Genomic DNA, 25525 nt, shown 5'->3' on the forward strand with positions numbered 1-25525 from the left:
GTGAGGATCATAATGATATTGAGCCAGATTACAAGCTCCAATCAAGTGACAATTTTAACTTTCAGTGAAAGTTATTTTGAATTAAGGTTTCAATTTAAGCTATTTAACATGGTACCTATGCAGAGAGGATGAGGGGATTTCGTTGGAGATATTTTCATTATCGAGCTATGAATTAGACGAACATACTACTCGAGACCTTGTTTTATGCTGTATGCTGATAACCGTCGTTTTACTCAAAAATTAAGTGGACCCTTGAAGATGATACCTTTTCTCTAATTTTCTAGAATTTACTTTCAGTCTTATTTTCTTTTACTCTAGGTTTTAGGCACAGTATACTAATTCTAAATACGTAATAATTGAATACGTGATAAATTAAAGGGTACATATGTATTATACGACCAACACTCAAGTTTACGCTTTGTAAAACTCGAAAACCGACTTTATCTGTCTGTATTAAGAAACAATTGGCTTACGCTCAGTGGAAAACAAGTGGCAGGTGACAGAATACATTGAAATTATACAACTTGGGCTATATATTCGCAAATTATGAGCGGGGGTGGGGGTTAGGTTAGTTTAGGTCAGGTTACCCCCCCCCCCCTAATATGCAAATATATAGCCCAAATTTGTTTTTAAAGTACTATATTTTCATCATGTTTTGGTGTTTTCCATTAGCATTAACCTAAATTCACTTGTTGAGTGTTGTTGGTATAATACATAAGAACCCATTAAAGGAATTGATCTTTTTGCCAGAAATCTTCACCATTTGAAAATTAGTTGAATTTTGTTTCATTTCGTATATAAAAATTAAGCACTTTTCTTTTTTCCTTGAAAATTTTATTTTGCATATAACCTTTTATCTTCAAATGTATTCCCCTCTTGCTCCTCCCCTCACCATTGTTACTCTGGTGCCTTCCCCCTGCAATATTTTTGGTGGGTGGCCATGCTTGACTGAGTGGTTCAACTGCAGTATTAGATCTTTTTTTACAGTCTAGGAAAGTTGTTAAGTAAGTGAATGAAATTTTACGGACTAAATATTTTATTCAATTAGGGCTTTCGATTTTTTTTTTATACCTAGGCCTACCTTCACTACTTCTAATGCTTGGGCAATTATTAACCTTGTATGAAGGCTAAACCTGAGATAAAAACGATAGAATAAAAAAAAAGTTTGGTAGAATTGGATTTGCCATCCAAAACTTTTCATAAATATAATCTTCTTACCATAAAACTTGAATTCTTTGCCCTCTGCCCCCCTTAATAAGACAAAATTAAGTTATATATTACATTCAAATTCGAGGAATAGCTGATTAAAACGGAAGCGACCCTAAAACATGATTAAAAAAAAATTGTTAATTATAGCCGAAAGTAAAAATTCGGTTATTATTTCCACATTGTTTCCTTGTGAAGTTTTATATTATTTTCAGACTTATTTTTTTTTTTACAATTGGTAGGTCTTCATTTTTTACTCTGCTACTTGATATCTGTGTTTGAAGATTGATCAAACAGTTCGTGGTAATGAACTGCAAGTAGCTTGACCCAACAGGACCCGAAACTTTAAAAAAGAGCAACTACAAAACAAAAAAGAGCTGTTTTCGTTGTTGATATTCCTTTTTTACCAGGTGATGTATCTCTTCTGAAATATCTCTTCTCATGAGATGCATGTATGTTTTTACTTACTCCACTCCTTTTCAGCTGAAAGTGAATCTTTGTCGAAATCTCGCACAAATAGCCAAATTCTCTCAAAACTGTTTTCTTTAAAGGGCTGGTAGCTATCAAGGTGTACATAAAGTTGAAGCAAATAATAGGAAAGCTGGATGGAAGATTAGTTGCCTGAAACAGCCACACTACAATGTAGCAGCAATTCTGTTTGTTTTAGTGACTAGATTAGGGCAAAACTAATATCACAGCTTCATAATGCATGTGACTGCTAGGCTGCCAATCAATAGGCTATTGTTCTCCCAGAAAATCAAATGGTGCTTTTTATAGTTGTAGTATAGTGATCAACGAAAATTAAGCCTGCAGTTGTGTTTGGATTATTTGTTTAATACCAATAGCATTGGAGTGTACAGCCCTATCCATAAAATAAAAGCAGTAAGCTATATACGGTATACTTCAGACTTTGAATACAATACTCCACTAGCAGCATTACAATAAATATGATACAGTACTATTCTATAAAATGGTACATATAAAATTATGGAGCAGGATATTTATGGTTAGTATATGGCTTGCCACTGAATTAGATTATATTCAATCAATCAATCAATCAATCAATATTTATTAATTCAAATTAAAAATATACAAAAACAATATTATGCCCCAACAGAGAGAGAGCAGAACTCTTAAGGCTGGGGCAGTACAAATGCATAGAAAAAAACACAACGTCCCGTCATACTAATAATTCAAAAAAAAATTAAAACAAAAAAAACATACAAGATAGGAGATAACAGAGGAGGCCACCCCAGCGCGTGAACATCACACAAAATACATACTAAAATCTATTATTGATCAATCCCGACATCCAGGCAAAGAACTATTTTCGAAATATGTTTTTTCAAAGAAAATCGACTCGTGAAACTTCGGGATTCTACCAAGTTATGTTTATTTACAGTATAAGGAATATGGTATCTGATTGAGGATCAGATACCATTTAACATTATTAAATGTGATTCAGAAAACTACTAATATTCCAAACTACATTTGTTACTTTTCTACAAATTTACGTATAAAAAACTTTTTGCTCAATGCAAAGCGGTCAAAACCCAAGTTGTTCTGCTAAAATGTCGGCAGCTTTTGCAATTCTGCTACTGGCAGCTTCGGAACTTTTTGCATGCCTTCAGTGGGCTTATTGAAACTTCCAATTAAATGATTTAAATTGGAATTTAAGTGAAAATTAATTAGTTAGAATTTATTTAGTAAAGTTAAAAATGACACTCCAGTCTTCTGGAGGGGGGGGGGCGATTTGAGGGTTCACAATACTACTCTGATGTGCAGTAATTTATATTCGTTTATAATTTCCCCATGAAATATCCAAAATTTTTAGAGCATCTGTTTAGGTTGCTATATTGCAAAATTCAAGACGTTAGATGGAATGGCGAATTTTTGAAGACAGTGATTAAAATAAAGTATAAGTAAATATTTCGGCCCCATAACTGATAGCAAAATATAAGGTAAAGCATTAAAGCAAAGAAACAACTAAAAAACCCACTCAATAAACTATTTCACAAAATAAAGATGAGCCATAAATAAAATACACCATAAATAAACCATAAATTAAATATTGACAGTGCCTTAGCTTCATTATCTTACAAAAGTTCAGCTATGTTTTATATTTAGTAACCTTTTTTTAAATTGCAGGGGTCCAAAAGGAGTTGTAAAAGATTGCAAGCGTTCTAGAAACGATGTAGATTGTGAAGGATCTAGCATGTGTCGACTCGGCTGTGATTTTGGATTTGTCATGGACCCAAATTCCAATTGTCCAAAGTGTGAATGCAGAGACCCCTGTGAAACCTTGAATTGTCCTGAGGATAAAATATGCAAAATAATGACTCCTTCATGTGAAAAGGGAGATTGCCCACGGCTTCCTTTTTGTAAGTAGTGCTTTCGAATTAAGTCAAAATGCAAGTCAAAATATTATATGCTATGTTATGTAAAAGTCAATGTGGGGTAAAACCGTACCAAGCCTGAAATTGTTTCTTTCGTATTGAAAATTTGAATATTTTATTGGTTTTGAAGCCTTGTAAGTGTTGCTTGCCTAGTCATGCCTTGAAAATTAATGATGGGCATGGACTCCAAGCTACTCTGAAAGGGCCTTTATTTTAGGTATGAATATTATGAATTTATTCTAGGTTTGAATATAAATGAAAATCCAAAGAATTGGGTCTTCTGAGTCGTAAAACAACAGTTTTGGCCCTAACAGGGCTTAACAGAGCTCAAACATCGAAAAGAGCTATTGAAGGCCAAAATCTTCCAAATTTGCATGAAAGATCTTTCATAAATCAGTATAAATATAGCAGAGGAAATCCTCCACGTCATCAATTCCTGGTTGTTTTCCCCCTGAGTGTCAAAAAGTACCTTACAGTATCGGGCTGCCCGCCCCAACAAGAGCGGAAATACTCAAAGCGATTAGGGCCCTGAAGAACAACAAAGCCCCAAGGCAAGATGGTCTCCCCGCGGAAATATACAAACAGTGCCCCGAGATCACAGCGAAGCAGCTCCATAGTATCCTTGGGAAAGTATGGAGGACCAACACTTTCCCAAGGGATTGGAATACATCAGTTATTCTCTCTTTTTACAAGAAAGCTGATAAGACTGAGTGCAAAATTTATCGGGGAATAAGTCTAATTGTCCTTGCAGTAAAAATTTTCGGTATTTTCCTCCTTAACCACTTCAAGGGGGCAAAGGAATCTGGCTTTGGTTCGACCAATCATTCTTTATGAATGCGAAACTTGGTCAGTAAAGTGACTACATGAAAGTACACTGAAGCTGTTTGAGTATAACTGTCTGCGTAGCATCCTCTGGTTAAATCTGAATGGTTGGATATCAAACATGGATGTGCGGCGAATCTGTTGTATCAAGAGATGCGTTGTCATCTCGGTCAAGGAGCGTCGACCAAAATGGTTGGGTCATGTCTTACGGAGGCCATCAGAGTACTTACCTTGCCGAATATTTCTGCCTGAGCCGCTTAACTCATGAAAGAGACGCCAAGGAGGACAGTGGAAAATCTGGTGGAACTTGGTTATATTAGACCTTGAACCTATTGGGGGGGGGGTTAAGAAAGTTTGGTCACAGATGGACAAATCAATTGCATTGATTTGCAAAGCAGCTGGAGTACACCGCACTACGTGGTTCAAACAGGTCTCGAAGATCCTTGATACCGGGCAAGGTGGAAATGCCTGACTCCCGCCACAATTAAAATTAAGTAAGAGGAAAAATTTACCCTAGAACCGCTTTTCGTTTGAAAGAACTTGTTTGGATTAGCCTTTAATAATAGGCTTTGGAGGTGGGGTCTGGGATAGGCCCTAAATATGGAATTTGTTTAAATTTGAGGTGAAACATTGTTTTTTATCCCTCTTCTGACGAGACAGTTCGAATTTTGCCTTACTGGAATTAATACAGATTTCCAAATGCTTGTCTATTATTAATTCTTTGTTACTCTGGAACAAGGGACAAATGTTTTGAAAGGTTTCTTATTTTATCCTAATATTTTCAGGTACCAGGTGTAAATTTTATCGTAATGAGCAGAGGGCTCTGGGGAACCAGTAACCCTAAACTCTCATATATAGGGTAATATATGTCCCTTCTTTTGGTTGTAGCATCGCACCTTGCTTTTACCCTGATCTTCTTTTTTTTTATTAGTCTAAGAAACTGATGGGACTTTCTTTAAGGATTATTGCTCACTGGCCGAATTGTAGCGTTGATATCAAACAGTGCGTTTGTCAAAAGGATGTGGTCTTAAGCATACTAAGACATTTCCAAGAGTAACGACGAAGGAAAAAATAATGCCACTTTATTTGTTAATTTTTGCAAGTTGTCTGCAAACCAAGGAAATCTCTGATTTGGAGACCAAAGAACTTTAAATCATATAGGAATCTACCCATTCACTTTTCAAGGTCTAAATGATATAGTAAATATCCTGGTGATTTAAAATTTTTCCCTTTAACTTATCAACATTTTAAATGATTTTCTAAAATTAATTTTGCAGGTATCGATTCTAACCGTCGCTCATCTGATATACAAGAAGAAGAAGAGGAGGAAGGAGCATTTTCATCTCTTTCATGTCCTGGAGATAATTACACCGGCAAAATAGTAACTTGCAAAATACGTGGTAGATCCATGAATTGTCCCACTGGCTTTGGGTGTTATTCGAATACTACCGTTGAAGGTGCTTTAGGCATTTGCTGTCCTGTTGCAGGTAATAATGCTCTTTCTGCTACTCATACTTACACTAGATATGCTTATGACCTTTTTGCTGCATTGAATACTTCGAACCAGTTACCTGCCCAGAAATTTAGTTGGAGGAGGGACCCCAAAACAAGGAAACAGGAGAATTATATACAAAAATGTGCACAATTATGGAAACAATCTTAAAAGCTCTGAGATTTCGGGACGCCAAGGCCTTTTTTTGTGTTCACCTGCTTCGAAAATTCACTTTTAAAGGAAACCGAGTTCTGAAAGAGAATAATTCGACATATAGTTTCTCGGTGCTGTGTTTAAATACAATCCCATCCTTTCACCTATTAAATAAAAAAAAAAGTTTTTTAAAAAAAAACTGAGAATAAGGAGCGACATTAAAACTTAAAACGAACAGAAATTATTCCGTATATGAATAGGGCTGCCCCTCCTCAATGCCCTGCTCTTTAGCCTAAAGTGTTTTATTGTTTTAAAAAGTAGAATTGTGAGAAAGAGTTAAACTTTAGCGTAATGAGTGGGGCATTGAGGAGGGGACAGCCCCTTTCATATATGAAATAATTTCTGTTCGTTTTAAGTTTTAATGTCGCTCCTTACTTTCAGTAAAAAAACTCGTTTTTATTTAATTTCTGAACGTTTTTGAATTAATGCAGGTTTTGATTTTGGCTCAACATACATGATCAATCAAAACGAACTTTGCATATTGATTTTACTTTTTTAGGCTTAATGGCTTTCTCAAAGTTTTGATCGGACGGTTTTGAGAATAAAGGGGCGGGGAGGGGGCCTAGTTGCCCTCTAATATTTTCCGTCACTTAAAAGGCCGCTAGAACTTTTCATTTTATTTACGAACGTTTTTATTAGTAATAAATATATGTAACTTACAAAACAAAATTAGTGATTTAACGAACTTCTATATTCATATATTTTATTACATATATGAGGGGGTTCGCCACCTTGTCAATACCTCGCTCTCTACGCTAAAGTTTAATTTTGTTCCAATTATTTGAGAATGACCCCTGAATCACAAAGGTCATTTAGTTAGAATAAATAACTCCTTTGGAGTTGCTGAAAATACTTTAGCGTAAAGAGCGAGGTAATGATGAGGGGACGAAACCTTTCATATACATAACAATTTCTGTTTGTTTTAAGTTTTAATCTTGCTCCCTACTTTCAGTTGAAAAAACTTGTTTTTTTTTCAATTTAATTTCTGAATGTTTTTGAATTAATGAAGGTTTTGATTTTGGCTCACCGTAGATGAATAATTGAAACAAGATTTGCATATTAATTTTGCTTCTTTTTTTTGACTAAATGGCTTTCCCAGAATTTTGGTCAGTGAATTTGACAAAAAGGGGCGGCAGAGGGGGTCTAATTGCCCTCCAATTTAGTTGGTTACTTAAAAAGTCCACTAGAACTTTTAATTCTATTTAAAGAACGTTATTTATTAGTAATAAATATACGTTACTTACAAATTAACTTACGCAATAAACTTCTATCTTTGACGTATATGAGAAGGGGTTCGCCCCTACGTCAATATCTCGCTCTTTACAATAAAGTTTGAATTTTCTTCCAATTCTTTAAAAATGACCCCTGAATCACAAAGTCCGTTTGACTAGAACATATAGCTCTTGAAATTATTAAAATTGCTTTAGCGTAAAGAGCGAGTTATTGAGAAGGGGACAAAACCCTCATAGACAAAGTAATTTCTCATTGTTTTAAGTTGTAATGTTACTCTTTGCTTTTAGTTGAAAAAACTTGTTTTTTTTAGTTTCTCATTGTTTTTTTTTTAATTAAAACAGGAGAATCGAGCGCTCCCTTTATGGAAGTTCTCTTCCCCCATGATAAATTCCTCCATGGAACAATCCTCTCACATAAACCCCTCCCCAACACCAGAAAAAATCCCCCCCCTTAAAACGTCTATATACTTCCCAATAACCAATACTATGTGTAAGCAATGGGTAAAGTTCATAACTTGCAGCCCTTCCCCTGGGGACTGTGGGGGATTAAGTTGTCCTCAAAGACATAGTTACTAGATTTTTTGACCATGCTGAACAAAATGGCTATCTTTAAGTTTGGTCCGATGACTTAGGGAAAAAAATGAGCGCGGGAGGGAGAATGAGCATCTGTTAGAATGAGCCCTCTCGCGGCATTCTAGGACTACTGGATCGATTCAATCACCCTTGGGTGATTGTATAAAAAAAACAGTATATGTGGGTGATTGTGACAAAAAAAAAGATAAACAAATTAACACGCATCGGGAATCTTTCTTCTGGCAAAAAATACAAAATTCCACAATTTTGCAGATGGAACTGAGGAACATTTGCAGAGGAACTGGAAACTTCTGCATTAGGGTTCTCTGATACGCTGAATTTGATGGTGTAATTGTATGACTTTTAGGGGGTGTTCCCCCTTTTTGCGAAAATAAAGCAAATTTTCTCAGGATCGTAACTTTTGATGGTTAAGACTAAATTTGATGAAACTTCTGTATTTAAAACCATCGTAAAAATCTGATCCATTTGATGTATATATTGGTATCAAATTTTTCGTTTTTTAGAGTTTCGGTTACTATTGAGCCAGCTTGCTCCTTACTACAGTTCGTTACCACGAACTGTTTGATGATGCCCTATAGCCCGTGAACAACTGTAAGACCGCCTTGTGATACAAAGCCGAATAAATCCGGAGTAGAAGCTGGAAACGGTAATAAAAGCCAAGTGACCAACCTGTCATGAAAGGGAATTGTCTATCGAAACGAAAAAGATTATAATAATAAAAAAAACAGGAAAATGCTAGACATTGGAAAAAAAGGAGAATTTTAGAGTCTGTTTTTGAGGTTCGTCTTGTTTTACTTTGTCTCCTGGACTTCCTTTTATGTACTGAGGACGATCGAGTGGAGATTCTGACCAAAATATTTGCACATTATTCTTCTTTATTCTTCTAGAATTTTCGTGATTAAAGATATATATAAAATAATAAGAGTGCTATCTATTGTGTCTCCGCTTGGAGGGCAGAACCTTCAATAGAATTGCATTCTGTAGATGTTAACTAGATAGATTCTGATATGAGTGACGAACTCTAGAGTCTTTGCATCATATCTCAGATCTAAGGGTGGGTGCTTTCAAAGTCATGGTCCTAAAGCTTAATGTACTAAAGCAGAAGGAATTTTTATGAACTCATAAAAATTGCCGTTAAGCTAATTTTGTACCATGGTTGAGAATTGTTTAAATCTAAGAAAGTAAATGGCACCCTGGGAGTATTATAATTTCAGCGCTCACAATTTTAGGTCTAGGAGTGCACAAAACTACCGCAGCCATGTCTGTTAGTTTGGCAAAGATTCAGAGCTTTAAAGACGTTTTCTCTTCAAAAAAAGCTTCCAGTCCAAAATTTCATCTTTTTTAAGAACTTGCGAAAAACTGTGTTCTAGTCCTACATTTCATTGGAAGTAAAACTGACTCTTTCATGACAAACATCAATATTTTGGTTATATTAGGTTGAGCCTCTTCCTATCTAAGTTATCCAATATGGGCTGCCTCCTCCTAGTAGTATAATATTTGCTGGTATGAATATATAATGAGTCAGAGGTAGTAGGCTTGAGACTGCTTGTGCAGGACTTCAACTCTTGTTAATAGAAGAGCATCTCCAAAGGTGGAAAGCCATGTCGTGATCAAGATGAATCCAGAATTGCACAAAACCCCCACTCATACTGGAGGAATAAAAACAAAAGAGAAGAAAACCGAGAATGGAGTTTTTACAAGGCCATTAAAAATACTGGATGAAACAATACTGTGGCTTCTCTAGGGCCACAAAAGCAGCGTACATAGTCATGTTGGCCTCAGGTGGCTTGGTGCTACAGCGAGTTGCCAGTAGTAGCAGCAGTACTACTTCTAATTCCATGTTGCAACCTTAATCTTATAATTAGACAGTCAAATATATTACTTTCTTGGAATTGCCATGCAAACTTTCTTATTATGGTTGTGTTCTTTCATTATAATTCACTATCATATTCTTAAATTTTAGGATTGCTGAGTTCTTATTCAATCGTCAATTTGTTCTTATGCATTGTACATTAAAAGAGTAAGAAATTCTATACTGTTTTCACGAAAGAACACTGTCAAAAGTATCGTTTTGATGATTTTTTTTTGTAGCAGACCTTCCTAAGAAGCAAGGTCAATGCCCATTCCTAGTACCAACTTCCACATCTTGTGATATATCATGCGTGACTGATCTTGATTGTGAAGGAAGTAGTAAATGCTGTGCAAATGGTTGTGGCACTCAATGTACTGCTCCACTTTTAAAGACAGGTGAGTATTCGACAAAGTTGTCTACTTGTAAAATATAAGGTTACATCTTTAAAATCTGCTTAACGCAATGCAGTACCCAGTTCTTATGAAATAGTATGATACTTTCAATGTTAGGTAGGTTAGGTTTATGCCCTAACCATAAACCCTGATTGGCAGTACAAACAGATTAGAAGTTTCTACCATACACACTTAAAGTAATTGTTAGGTTTCATTCCTATTCCAAAGTTATAGCAAAAAACAAAAGAATTTCTTACTTTGAATTGTTAACCACGCCCCATTTATTATTGCTGTGAAAGTGCTTTAAAAATTGCTTCCTGTCTCAATTTTTTATTCATTTTTTAAATGTACTTAAAATTTTTAAAAGTTAATTTTTAAATGCTTTTGAAAACTACACGCTGAAGTTCCTGTCACCATTAAAAAAAGCAAAAAAAGCGTAGTGCACCAAGAAGGAAAAATTTATAGTAAAGTGCAAAAATTCTAAACAAGTTAGCTAAACCCCAATGAAACTCGGATTATACTTAAGACACGAGCATTGATTCAAGTTTTCCTGAAATTTGGACATTTTATTTATTTTAGAATGAGAATGGAAACTTTTGAAATTACCCTGTTTAATATGTATTTGATTTTGCTAAAAATTGCAAGTCATTTCTAAGTGAGGTTCGGGATTTATATGGGAACATGACGTTGGACTGTTTCCAAGAGAATATTTCTTAGAGACTCTTCGGTTGCATTCCAAGGATGTTTCCAGAGACTGTACTTTTAGGGGGCAAACAAATTTTATGAAGGCTTTTGCTGTACCTCAATACGCTCGGATTTCGTTAGTTATTTTGAATGAAGAATTGATTGAGCATTAAAATATTGTAAGGCACATTGATTCTGTGATGTTTCTAAAATGCAAAGGCCTTACAAAAAGGAAAGGAGAGAAATTCTTTTACTTTTAGACCTGATTTCCTTTTTTTGCAACCTAGAAATGTTTTAATGAGCATGTATCAGTTACATGTAGACTATATTTAAGCAAGTCAATATGTTTTTCTTTAAAGTTTCTTCCACATTTAAATTAGCGGTTTTTCGTAATTATTGAATATAATTTGGGTAAAAAATTACATATTTCACCACTCCCCGTTTTGTGTAGTTTCTAGGTTGTGTCCGATTTTTGTTTTATGAAGGAATTTTGTCCAAGTCCTCGAATGCACTCTAGTCCTCCAAACGTTCCAACCCCTTCAGGATTACCTAGTTAGGCACTACAAAGCTCTTTAACGAAACTATCTATAGTACACGCTTGAGATGGATAAGCTTTTTTCTTTTAGCTATTTTCTAAGTTGGGAATGAATTTTGCATTTAATATGTGAGATTAACTGAAATTGAATTGAGAAAAAGAACTTTGCACGGGCTACGTTATAGTCACACTTTTCGATAAAATGCAAAATTACGCACAATTACAGCGCTGATTGTGTGTGCCACAATCTTTACTTGAATTTTTATCGACTAAGCATAAAATTTGTGGTTGAAGATTCGGATTCCCAAACTTTTGTTCTAGTTTCTATGTTTATGGCTATAAGTAACTTCTTTTCAAGCCCTAACAATATCTGATGTATCTCGAATATATCTTCCATTTTCGTAAAAATGTATAATTGTAAATATTTTGATAACGTTTGTGACCTTCTCAATGGTAAACGTCGTTAAGTAATCTCAAGCTTACGGGTATTGGTGTAAAATATAAAAATTGTGGAGGGGGAGAGTCATCCCCAATAAATATATTGAAGTGGGGTCAAGGCAAGGATGCTTATGCTTGAAATTGTTGGGGGGTACAAAAAAACTTTACAGGCGAAATTAGGTGTATAGGGGACAATACAAGGTCTACAGGGAACAGTACGAGGTCTACAAGGAGCAATTGTGCCGTAGTGATTGACAGCTCTGTTTACAGGTACAATAATATATAACCAAATGCAGGTTTAAGTAACATATTTATTTTGTAGGTTGCGAGCTGGAAAGAGACATAATGTCTCATAGAGCTAAGGAATCAGGTTTTCCCACAAACAGAGTCTACCTGCCAAAATGCGACGTAAATGGTAAATATGAAAAAATTCAGTGTCATCCATGGACAAGAATCTGTTGGTGTGCTGATAACACGGGAAGAGAAATAGAAAAAACGCGAACACCTCCTGGTAATTTAACTCTTTCACATGTTTTGTTATTGTAATAATACTAGTAGTTGGATTCAAAAGCTATTAAACCATATACAAAATGCTACAATAACTCTCCACTGATGTTGAACAATATAATAGTAAACGATGAATATATATAGCCAAATATAAAAATTGACGAAATCATGAATAATCGAAATGAGCCTAGGTATATACTTGACATTGAAATAAAAAGGATAGAAGCAAATCATTGACAAAATTGAAAAAAAAGTAAATGTGTTTCATTTGTGTATATCTTTTTCTTCTCCAGTAACTTTTACCAAAAAAAAAAAAAAGGTTGAGGATTTGCCCGAGCCTGAAGAAACATCCACATGTATTTACTGTGCAGACGTAATATAGAGCAAAGTATAGACTGAAAACAAATACATTAAACTTTAAATAGATATGTGCATATATTTATAAAATTATGTAGAAATATCTGACCGAAAAAAAAATTTAAAGAGTCTTCATAACAAAGCAACGAAAACTCCGTGGTGGTCCTTCATCAGGCCATTAAGAATTAAATAAAAAAAACTAGTTTTTTTAACTGAAAGTAAGGAGGGACATTAAAACTTAAAACGAACAGAAATTACTCCGTATATGAAATGGGTTGTCCCCTCCGCAGTCCCTCGCTCTTTACGCTAAAGTTTGACTCTTTGCCACAATTCTACTTTTTAAAACAACTAAAAAATTTAGCGTAAAGAGCGTGGGACTGGGGAGGGGACAACCCATTTTATATACGGAGTAATTTCTGTTCGTTTTAAGTTTAATGTCGCTCCTTACTTTCAGTTAAAAAAACTAGTTTTTTTTATTTAATTTCTGAACGTTTTTGAATTAATGCATGTTTGATTTTGGCTCTCCGCACATAAATTATTGAAATGAAATTAGTAAATTAATTTTTTTTGGCTAAATGGCTTTCTCTTAGTTTTGATCAGACGATTTTGAGAAATAAGGGGTGGGGAAGGAGGCCTAGCTGCCCTCCAATTTTTCGGTTACTTAAAAAGGCTACTAGAACTTTTAATATTCAACGAACGTTTTTATTAGTAAAAAATATACGTAACTTAAGAATTAACTTACGTAACAAACTTTTATATTCTTATATTTTTATTATGTGTACGAGGGGGTTTGTACCCTCGTTAATACCTCGCTCTTTACACTAAATCGTAAGTTTTGTTCCAATTCTTTAAGAATGACCCCTGAATCAAATAGGCCGTAGAATAAATAGTTGAAATCACTAAAAATATTTTAGCATAAAGAGCGAGGTATTTATCTCCTCCTAAATACCTCGCTCTTTATGCTAAAGTATTTTTAGAACCCTTCATATGCGTAATAATCTCTGTTTGTTTTAAATTTCAATGCTATTCCTTACTTTCATTTGAAAAAACGTTTTCATGTTTATTTTTTCATTGTTTTTTTTTTTATAGTAATGCTAGAAAATCCTGCGCCCTTTTCATTGAATTTTTTTCCCCCATGGCATATTTCTCCAAGGAAAGATCCTCCCACATAGCCCCCTCCCTCAACCCTACCCCCAAAACCAAAAAAATCCCCCTGAAAACGTCTGTACACTTCCCAATAACCATTATTATATGTAAACACTGGTTGAAGTTTGTAACTTGCAACCCCTCCCCCAGGGACTGTGGGGGAGTAAGTCATCCCCAAAAACATAGTTATTAAGATTTTCGACTATGCCAAACAAAATGGCTATCTCAAAATTTTGATCCGTTGACTTTGGGAAAAAAATGAGCGTGGGAGGGGGCCTAGATGCCCTCCAATTTTTTTGGTCACTTAAAAAGGGCACTAGAACTTTTCATTTCCGTTAGAATGAGCCCTCTTGCGACATTCTAGGACCACTTGGTCGATACGATGACCCCTGGGAAAAAAAAAAAAAAAAAAAAAAAAACAAATAAACACGCACCCGTGATTTGTCTTCTGGCAAAAAATGCAAAATTCCACATTTTTGTAGATAGGAGCTTGAAACTTCTACAGTAGGGTTCTCTGATACGCTGAATCTGATTGTGTCATTTTCGTTAAGATCCTACGACTTTTAGGGGGTGTTTCCCCCTATTTTCCTAAATAAGGCAAATTTTCTCAGGCTCGTAACTTTTGATGGCTAAGACTAAACTTGATGAAACTTATATATTTAAAATCAGCATTAAAATGCGATTCTTTTGATGTAGCTCTTTATATCAAAATTCAATTTTTTAGAGTTTTGGTTACTATTGAGCCGGATCGCTCCTTACTACAGTTCGTTACCACGAACTTTTTGAAAGAACCAGTAATTTGTATCTGTAATTTTTGCTACTATTTGAACGGTAATCACTTAAAAATTTTGTTGGGCTGTCTTTTTCTGAAAATGAAGCGGAAATCTCAATTTTCACCCTATATTACTATTACAAAAAACTCAATGCAGTACCAAGCCGCCGGAGGCCAACATTTCTTCACACGCTCTTCTTCCGTTCTGATCTTTTCAATGTTTCACTCTCTACACCCTCCCATGTAGTTTCAGTTATCGGTAAACCATCCTTATAACCTCTTCCCATTCCATTTGGGGACGGCATGTTTTTTGCTTGCCCTGGATGATTGGCCAAAAAGCTTGATCTTTAGCAGTCTATCATCCTTCATTGTAAAATGCAGCCTAGCCCTCTAAATCTTTCTCTCATAGCAGCCCTACAGGTTGGTATTGAAGCATTTTCGAAAAATTTACTGTTTGATAGACGGTCGATCAAACGATTATCTAAAGTATCCTTAGCCAACTCCTCTGGAAAATATTTAACAGGTATTCCTCGGCCTTCCAAAGCCCCCAAGTTTCCAAGCCATACTTGACCACTGTCATCATTTTTACATCCAAACATAGAATCGACATAGGATCGACATAGGATGTAAGGAGATGGGAAAAGGATACGTCCTTCAAAATGAGTCTATGGGTCTAATTTTTCCAGAGGGGTCATTCGGGCTTAATCTGTGAGGGGGCTGACCTAGGGAAAAATGTGCAAACTTTTTGGCAAGTTTTTGCAAGCTTTTATGTGAGTTTTTAAATAGTTAATTAATTACAATGTACTGTGCTTCTCCAGTGTAGTATGTGGCTCGAAAATTGTCACACTTCTTGGCAGTACACTTCTTGACACAATCACTTTAACTTATAATTTTAGGTATAAAACCCACGTGTGATTCAGATAAGCAAACTGACGTCTGTGAAGTATTCAAGTGCAAATTAAATTGTCCCTACGGGTATGCTTTAGATACAGCAGGTTGTCCACTTTGCAAGTGTAAAAATCCTTGTGATAAGATTAGATGTGGAGAGAAACAGATTTGCAAGATGATCCAGGTAATTATTGTAAAAGCCCTTTAATGCATAATTCGGCTGTTGGTTTTACTGTTTTGACTTTTAATTTATAAGACTTACGCACGTTGTGTATGAACTTGCTTTGATTGTAAAACCCCAACTAACTTGGAAATCACGCTGGCTAAGTATATTAGTCAAACAAAAGAAAAAGAATAGAAACTTTTCATTCAGTAAAAAATAAGAAGTTGTGATATTTGGACAGATAATTACGTTAAAACCAAAGAAATATACTGAGCTATCTTTAAACAAAAATGACTAAAAACTTAAAAACCGGCTATGACTAAACAAAAAAAAACTTAAAATGCTATAATTTACATTTATTTCTCTTAGAAAGGTTTCTAAAACTTCTTAGAAACATCTTAGAAGCTCAGTTTTTTCTTTACATTTCTTAAGTTTCGTTTGATTAATTTTTCTCTAATTAATTTCTCTATTGACCAATTAATTTCAAATTCATAGCAGCAGCTCAGCATGTCTTTTTCTTAAAGTTGTAGTTGTTTGTCTTAGTAGCTTGTCAATTTTGTCTATTACTTTTTCTTTTTGCATTGTTTCGGCATACAGTAAGTGTCCTTTGACTTTTTTTCACCCTAGAAAAGTTTTGATTTTCACCTTAAATATCTAATTACCGTTTTGTTTTATATGCTCTAGTGATAAAGTAAAATAATTGCAAATTGCGTTAGCCTAAGCTTATACGGCAGAGGAACCCTGTAAATAAAGCCAAGAAGCAAGATCCAAGAACAACATTAAAACATTGATCAAAGTGTGCATACCTAATTTACTCAGGTTTTTTGAGGGAATCTTAAGGACAACTTTTTAAAGCCACACCTTCCATGCTGGCTATAAGCCCATTGATTTGATATCTAGAGTAATATTTGAACTAGGCCTTCATAGTGAGGGCTCTTTACTCTAATGCGCATAATAAGCCTCAAGTATGGGGCCACATATACCAAATTAGGAATTTGAAACATTGATGTAAATGTATATCAGATTTGTCTCAAGTTTACCATCTGGATATTATTACTGTTACGATGATATTCCAAAATTATCATTTTACACATTAGAATTAGACATTTTTCAATATCTTTAAAGTAAAGAGTTAGTAAAGTAGTAAAGTAAAGTAAAGAGTTAGTAAAGTAAGTGAGTTAGCGTGAATCGTTAGGTGGTGGATTAAGGTGTAATGTGAAGGAACTTCACATGTGATTCTAGTCATTTGGAGTTGTGAGTATATAAATAAAATCTTAGGAATCACGTTTAAAGTTGAAAGAAAACAAACTTTCAGTTTAGTAACGCAAAACTAGATAGACAGCTGCATATCCTTTCCCAGATTTGGATCAGTTTAAAAAAAAAATATGACCTTTCATAGGAATCTAAATAATGTGAAATGATCTGTAAATCCCAGAGACTTGATGCAGACTGAAAACATTCTTCAAAAATCTTTGCAATTGCCAATGTATCTCAACATTTATCGAGGATTATCATTCATTGCCTTATTAATGCTCTTATTATTATTATTACTTCTGCTGTTAACAGATTAGTGCAGCACCAAGCCACCTGAGGCCAGCATAGCTACGCACGCTCCTCTTCCTCCCTAATCTATTCAAAGCGTTCCTCTTTAAACCCTCCCAGGAAGTTCCTATTTTCTTAAACCTTTCTTTAGGGCATCTTTCCACCTCGGCCGCGGACGACCTGCTTTCCGTTTAGCCTTGGGGAAGCTTCGCAGGGGCCTACCGCCCAAAATAATGATAAAGAAATTTCGAAAAATAATGTTTAACAGATTAAAACCAATTAGTGGAGGAAAGATACGGATAAAAATGGTCAAACCTCGGGGAAATTGCAACAGATTCTTTTTTACACCAAAATGTTCAGAAAAATCAGTTTAATCACACACAAAAAATCCCCCCGAATCCCCCTTGCACAAGTATCCCAAATTTGCCCTTGAAGGGGAAAAATCCGACTTTTGTGTTTATAAATATTTTTGAGTTTAAATAGTCATTTCCTACCAAATCAAGTATGCTGACTTCAAATCTGAATTCAGATTTTCCTTTTTTCCGTACCCTAATGCCCATTTCCACCCTTAAAGGGCGGGGGAGGGGGCAAAACTCGAAATTAAGAGGCTTTTGCATTATTTGGCCGTTTCCTTTGGAATCAATGGCGGTGAATTTTAAAATGAAGTTAAAAACCTGATTTAACTTACCTAAATCCGCTGTGAAAGTTGACCTACATGAACTAGTTATTTTAATCATTTTTTGGTTGATTCACCATTTCCTATCAAGCTAGGAATGGCGCCTTGGAATATGAGTCTCGAACAGTCTAATTTCAAACCAGCATTCAAGACTCCCCTTCCAGTTTGTGGTTTCCATTCCTTAGTGTCATTCTTTAGGTGATCTAATCAGTAGATCCATCTACCATAGTACTTGCTAGATGATTGGCGTGTTCAAGGCTATATACAAGGTTTGTGCCGTTTTATTTACTTCCGCAAAGAAAAGACAAAACAATAAACTGGGATCCGCGAGCGTTGATTAGAAGTATTTAGTGAGATAGTGTTTAAGATTATGCTTCTGATTCTGGAAAAGAGCGAATATTCATTTCTGCTTTTCAACTTCATTTGTGCAATGCCATCTACTGTGTATCATTCAAGCTGAATTTGTTCTTCTAGTTTGCGATGGGTTGAATTCCGATTGGATTGTGCCTGGATTTACTGAACAAACAAGTTGTATGAAATAATCAGTCTCTTTTTCTTCTAGAATCGTCAATGAAGAGAACATGGTCTGCCCGATATGCCAAAGCAGCATTAAACCTGGTGAATACACTGCCATATTATCCGAAAAAGGAGCCGATGCCGAGAATAACGCAAGCAAAGAAAGAGGTAGTAGCACATCTGTGAAGACTGGAAATGAAGTCCACACCGCGTGTCGTCGTACCTTCTGTGACAGACATCGGATCGACAGAGAAAAGAACGCTCAAAGGAAACTTGAGCAGAAACAACCGGTCGCAGCCCCCCGACCAGATCTTCAGTTCCACGCTTTGATTTTTCGAAGAACTGCCTATTCTGTGGTCAAGCAGTGAAATTGTGCGAGATCACAAGTCGCTAATTCGCTGAAGCTTATGCAGTACGAACTCATAGCTTCGACTACTCGATTAGTGAAATGTGTAAGAGCAGGAACGATCCTGGCAGTGGGCCATGACAGTGCTTGGTCGGATAAATTCAAAGACTGCTGACCCTCATGCAGAGGATGCCGTTTATCTTCAAATATGCTCAGTGAACTTCAGGACAGGAAACGAGATTCCACAAAAATTCTGTGGTCAAGAAGAAGTGAATGACGTGCCTCCACCAAAGAAACGGAAGGGAAGACCGTGCGATAGTGCAAGGAAAGCCATTCTTGAAGAAGCGCTTCGGTGCTATGCCAACAGTGAAGAGCCTGTGCCACTGTCGATCATTTTAAGAAAAATGGCTCATATTCTCTCTGAAATTGACTGTGATAGTTTGGCCTACAGCTTTCGTCAAGCCAAGATTTGCTAGTCAGTGAGTTTGGCGAGCAAGTGGTTGTGTCCCAAATAGGAAAGAGACACTCTCAACATTTAGAGATACGGTTGACAGGATATTGCGAGAATTTCACCAAGAGAAAAAGCAGATAGTGAAAACGGAGAAAGGGATCAGCTGATCAAAGTCGTTGGAAAGATAATAAGAAGTGAAATCAAAATCCATTACGACAAGAAAGGATTCCTACAAATTTCTTAACGAGATATCGTCAGTAGAGAAGTGTTTGAACTTCGTGTGCCCATCTCTTTGTCTACTGCTTTCATCGATAGGGGTCGGCACACCTTGTCTAATATCTTCTATCGGACAGGCTATAATGCAGGCATGCAGACCACGTGGGTTAATGTCTCCTGTACAACTAGGACTGGTTTCGCAGCTGCATCGCCATTTCTCATCCTGATTTTAATTGACCCACTGCACAATCTTGGCTTCTGCTCTTCTTACTCAGAGGTAAAAAAAAATTTGAGAGATGTGCAGCAGTAAATCAAACGTTGTTGGAAGAGTCCAAAGAGAAAGTACATTTTTTTCAGTATGTAGGAGACAACGTCGATCTTGATATTGCTACTATCGACGGCCTGAATACCTTTCATGAAATGGGACTTATTGAAGTGTCTACACCTGAGTTGCCGACAATGGAGCTTTCAGTGCCAAGAAAATAAGTAAGGGGAGATGAGATGAAGTCAATGGGCACCGTGCCGTTCTACACCTACCAAAAACCCGCCAAGTCGCAACCAAGGACTTTTGTTTGCTTGACAAACAGTGGTGACACTCATGACAATGAACGGAAAGGTGAAACGCTCTGGCGCATCTCTGGCTTTTTCAAAAGCTCATACATGAGCTGGTCGGCCTTTATGTGGTCAATACACCAAAAGCTACCTCAACCGGGAAAGTCGAATATTTGTTTTTTACCAATGATTAACCACAGCCCAAACGATATCTCCTATGTTTATTCTACACTTATGCATGCTAACGAGCGCACTAGTCGAGCTGGAAAAACTCTAGTCATTACCTTTGATCAACCGCTTCACTGGAATGCGAAGTGCATCGTCGCTGCAAAGCCTGCCACAAGTGCTTTAAGAAATGCTATTGTTGTCCTAGGTGGATTTCATACGCATGAGTTTCCTAGGAGCCATTGGCTTCCTTATGACTGACTCGGGACTTTTGGAAATCCTAAGACAAGCATACGTGCCTAACACTGTGCGTAGTATGTTACAAGGCAAAGCTGTCTCTCGTGCTCTGCGAGTCCATGGTCTGTTGGAGGTAGCCCTTTATGCGAACCTTTCATCATCAGAACTGGATAGCAGACCGTTTGATGCCAATGACATGCTACCAGAACCCCTTGAAAAGGCAAAACAGGCGTACGAGTCGCTCCTTGAACAGGATGAGGATGATAACGAAGACGAGCAGGAAGAAGAATTAGCTTTAGCTTTAAAATCAAAATGTTCTTGTGATTAATTTACCTGAGTTCTAAATGTTCCTTTTTATAACTGATTGATCTGAAGTTTTGACCTCGATTAAAGAAGTGGTTTTTCAAGACGTTATATTTAGTAATCCCCCATTTTACCGGTCCCTTAAAGGTGAAAATGAGGTAAATAGTTAAAAAAACCTACTTTTTGACCTCATATCTGGCAAAACGGTACTTTATTTGATATAAAATGATCCTTTAGCTGCAGGAATCCGGCAAATAATGACCTGCGTACTTTACCTCCCCCCCATTCTGTGAAAATTGATATTGGGGTACAAAAACTTGATTTCTGACGTCGGATTCGGATTCGTCATGGTTGATTTGATAGAAAACGACCTTTTAAACCCAAAAATACGTCTAATTAGAAATTTCGATTTTCCCCCCTTCAAGGGGGGTTTCGGGTAGTTGTACAAGGGGGATTCGGGGGGATTTTTTTTTATGTGATTAAGCTGATTTTTCTGAACATTTTGGTGTAAAAAAAATTCTGTTGCAATTTCCCCGAGGTCAAACCGTATTTTTCCTCCACTAAATGCAGAGAAGGAAATTTCGAATTGTTTCAAGGAGCAGGAATAAGGTGATAAAGTTATATACCGAACCAAAAACACACGAATGTATACAAGACGTAATATTTCTTGAAACTAACCTTTTTTACAGCTTAACTGTACCAATGATGCTTGCCCATATCTCCCTATTTGTGTCCCTCGAAAGGATAAGCCATGTCCCTATGGCAACCCTTTGTATGATAGCACAGGAGTACCTTCAAAATGTGGACCACTTGGTAAAGGATGTCCCAGTAGCCATAAATGTCTGTTGGATCCTTTTGGGGAAATAGCAGTATGCTGTCCTAAACCAAGTAAGGGATTTCTTCTTTTTTATCTTAGTCGTCTAAGTCATCACGCTGAAAATTGTTTGCTTCGGTTTAAATTCAAACTTTGAATTGAAGATGGAAGTCAAGTTGGAGTTACTAGGTAGTCTTCAATTCTTTTCTGAGCAAGAATCATGCTTAAAAATAAGAAAAAAAATAAATTAATGCATACTAGTAACAAGTGCAACAATACAGCTCAATAACAGTTAAAAGACAAATGCTAAGTAATAAAACCCGCTGAAACGGGAAGACGTTTTGTGCCAGAATGCTGTTGATTGAAAACTCTGATACCGTTTTAGAACTATCCAAAAACTACTTATATAATTCTCCAGTTTTGAGGCTATTCTGCTACACGATGGATATTCATTTTAAGCTTCTGTGCAGTCCATAAAAAATAAACTGTTAACATTGATTACAAATTATTTATAAGCTTCATTCGAAGGATTCAAATAATTTGAGGCTCTATTAATTTATGCATATGATTGTATGGCTACGCACCACCTATTGTGTGGAAGGTCTTTCTCTTTTTTTTGGTTTGTTTGTAGTTGTGGGGGCTAGAACCTTAAAAGCAGTTTATAAGCATAACTTTTCTAACTTATCGAAAGAGGTCATTCAGATGTTTATGAAAGAGGGAGGGGTATTTTCTCTTTCATCTTCATTCATTCTGTGGGTGTATTTGGACCAATCCTGCAATATGGGTGCTACGGGGTGACAGATCACCTCTTGTTATAAAGATAATGAAATATAACATAATAGATCATAATCATATGCTTTCCTACACAGAAGGGGGAGGGGAGGCGAGTGCCCCCAAGAACAAAATTTATTGAGATAACCGCCCTTGTAAAACGTCGGAAATAATGACTCGAGCATTAATTTTGACGTATCAGTCTCACTGCACTCTGTTAAATATTTTAAGGTGTTCTCTTTTTGATCAAAGGATTGTTGTGTAAATCTAAACCTGGCTTTGAAAGGAGGGATTCGAGGGAGTAGCAGCACCCATCACATTCAGGAGGGCCCTAGATAAGGAACTAAAAACGAAAAAAAGCAATAAGCTTTTCCCTTGGACCTGCCACCCCCTTCTTAAAATTACAATTTGGAATAATCTATCCGTCTAGTGCATGATAGTGCATAATTTTTTTTTGAATAAAAATTAGTTTCTAACAAGAATGAAAGAACTGCATTAATACTTCAAATTTTCAGTCCAAATATTTCTAAGAAAAAGATAATACGGGGGGGGGAGTTCAAATGAAAGGGTATCCCTTAAAAAGGGGATTTCATTGTAAAATCGAGGATTTTGGTAAAAATATTTTAATATTTTCCAATGATTATTTTAGGAGAAACTTGTGCTGAAGAGCAAGATGATGGGAGTAGTCAATGCAGTTCTCACACTTCTCGGTGGTACTTTAATGCAAAATCAAATCGATGTGAACAATTTTCCTACACTGGTTGTGGTGGTAATTTGAACAACTTTGAGTCGGAGCAAGATTGTCGAACAACATGTCCAGTTCTTACATCATGTCAGAAGCTTAGAGAGAAAAACCTCCGTTTGATTGAGAAATACAAGAAAATTGTATTTCTTCCTAAATGCAAAGAAGGTGGGGAATTTGACAGCACACAATGCTTAGATGAGTTGGGACTTTGTTGGTGTGTTGATAAGCATGGAGAAGCAATGAAAGGCACACTAACAAGAGGAAAACCGATATGTAGCGTGAGGCAGGCAAGACAGCATTCTTTAGATAGAGAAAGTAAGTCATTTTTTTTTTATTTTAGTCGTAATTTGAATGTTGTTGTTGTGGAGCTCAAACCTAAGCTTTGCCCGACGATAATAAGACGATAAGCTTTGCCCAACGATTCCCCGATAACCCCGATTCCCGACGATAAGCTTTGCCCGACGATTCCCCGATAACCCCGATTCCGACGATAAGCTTTGCCCGACGATTTCCCCGACTACAAAGGAAATTCAACCAAGCGGTGGTACTGTGTGAATTTCTACTTGTATGGTTGATTCGCAGAAGCATCCTTTCATTTTCTTTGACAATTTATTTCTATTAAAAGGATTTGCTGGCTAGAACAGCGAAAATAAAAAACGAGAATAATTTTCTGCCAGCGATATATTATGGCAAAGACTTCTGCTAAGTCGTCCTCGCTGCTCAAAAAAGGGAAGGAAAAAAGATGCATATGAAAGGAATAAGTAACTTTTTGAAATAAATTTCATTAAACAAGATAAACCATTTACCGGGCCGCTTTTCTGGTTTAATGAGGTTTACTTCAAAAGTTTACTCATTAATCTTTTATGTGCATCTTTTTTCCTTTCCGTTTTTTCAAACGCTGAGGATGGCTTCCCGCCAAAACCCGTTAAGTAGCTAAGATAGCCAATAAACAGTCAAAGCAGATTTCTAAGATAGCCATGCATAATATATTTTAAGATATTATCTTAAGATGTGTTATGCATGGCATCAAAACGACCAAAAAGTGGTAAGCTATCCAAACCCTGGTAAAGCGTTTCGATGACGCCATGTGCAACTCAGAATTTTAAATTTTTGGCAAGTGGTTCAGTTTAGTAAATTGTGAATATTAAACCTCGATATGCTGTTTTGTGTGTAAACTTTTCAATGCTTTATTTGTTAGGACTGCTGCTCCAAAAAATTCAATTCTAAAGCCTTTCCTTCTCTGATTTTGGGAGCGTTCTAGAACGTGATGTAAGCATTTTTGCAAGAGCACCTGAGATTGATCCTAAGGGATGGCCACTCATCTGCTTTCTTTAAACATTTTTTTTTGTCATTTGAAAAAAGCCCTCGAGTCCTCGATATAATGTCTTTGATATTCTATTCGAGTAGAATGTCTTCAATATAATTAATATCTGTTTAACATCCTTCAATGTGCCTTGGATTTATTGTCTCTCGGTGTCTATTAAAAATAAGTTCTAGCAGGATTATACCGCAAGAACATACGTCACTTTTTCTCCCAGTTCTTTTAGAATGAGGCCTGAAACACAAGGGCTGTTTAATAAGAGTAATAAGCTTTTTAGGAAGTTCTAGAAACAACTGTAACGTTAAGAGCGATATATTGAAGAAGGGGTAACCCCCTCGCAAATTAAATTATTACTATATTTGGCAAATGTTCGAAATTTTTGAATTGGAATGCAAAAACGAGTACATGGAAATGACGAATCTGTCACATGCCATGTCATTGGCTCCATCAATTTAGAATAGGATCTATTCGACTGGAAATTGAAAGTTCTAACGGTCTTTGAGAGTCATAAGTCATATGATTATAGTAAGATGAGATTTTTCATAAAAAATTTATTTTTAACACCAATTTTAGTATGCAGGAAGGAAAGAGCAAAGGAATGAATACGGGAAAGAGTACAACATAAAAAACAGAGTCAAACAGTTCGTGGTAACGAACTGTAAGTAAAGAGTGACGTGGCTCAATAGTAATCGAAACTCTAAAAATGGAATTTTGATATCAATAGGTCTGGGTTGCATCGGTAGCTAGTAACCTAGTTAGAGACAATACGTCCCATAGTAAGAAACACAGAACCCAATAAGTTTTAAAAATAGTGTTAGATCGAAGCACAAACAATTCTAAGTCCTGTGGTGGCACAGTGGGTTTGACCTTAGCTTGGTAATACGGGACCCAGAGATCGAATCATGCTGCAGGAATTCACTGCAGGGCCGACGCAGGGACCTTAGTAGTCAAGAAGCGTCGTTAATCCGATACAATACAATACAAACAATTCTATTAAAACCACCTTATCCGAAACCCCTATAAAGGAAACTTACAGTCCCTTGGCTTGAACAGCAAGGAAAATCTGTTGGCCTGGAAAACTACAAAAGTGGCTGTAGCCATGATATTTCACATTGATAGTATATTAGTTTTTTTTTCTTTCCGTTTTTTTTTCTCCACAGCTAGTGGAGCACTAGAACATA

At 36.2% G+C, this 25525-nt stretch overlaps 1 protein-coding gene across 1 annotated transcript in view; it reads left to right on the forward strand.

The window, feature by feature from the left end:
* LOC136029706 (uncharacterized) overlaps positions 1–25525 on the forward strand; it is a gene marked incomplete in the record, with an annotated part of 113871 nt that overhangs the window by 50096 nt on the left and 38250 nt on the right. The window contains 7 exon segments of the mRNA XM_065708209.1: positions 3355–3587; positions 5702–5911; positions 10047–10202; positions 12179–12367; positions 15535–15710; positions 21383–21581; positions 22928–23419. Coding sequence (XP_065564281.1) covers positions 3355–3587; positions 5702–5911; positions 10047–10202; positions 12179–12367; positions 15535–15710; positions 21383–21581; positions 22928–23419 — 1655 coding nt within the window.

The sequence above is a fragment of the Artemia franciscana genome, chromosome 7, assembly GCF_032884065.1.
Source record: "Artemia franciscana chromosome 7, ASM3288406v1, whole genome shotgun sequence".
NCBI classification, from domain to species: Eukaryota; Metazoa; Arthropoda; class Branchiopoda; order Anostraca; family Artemiidae; genus Artemia; species Artemia franciscana.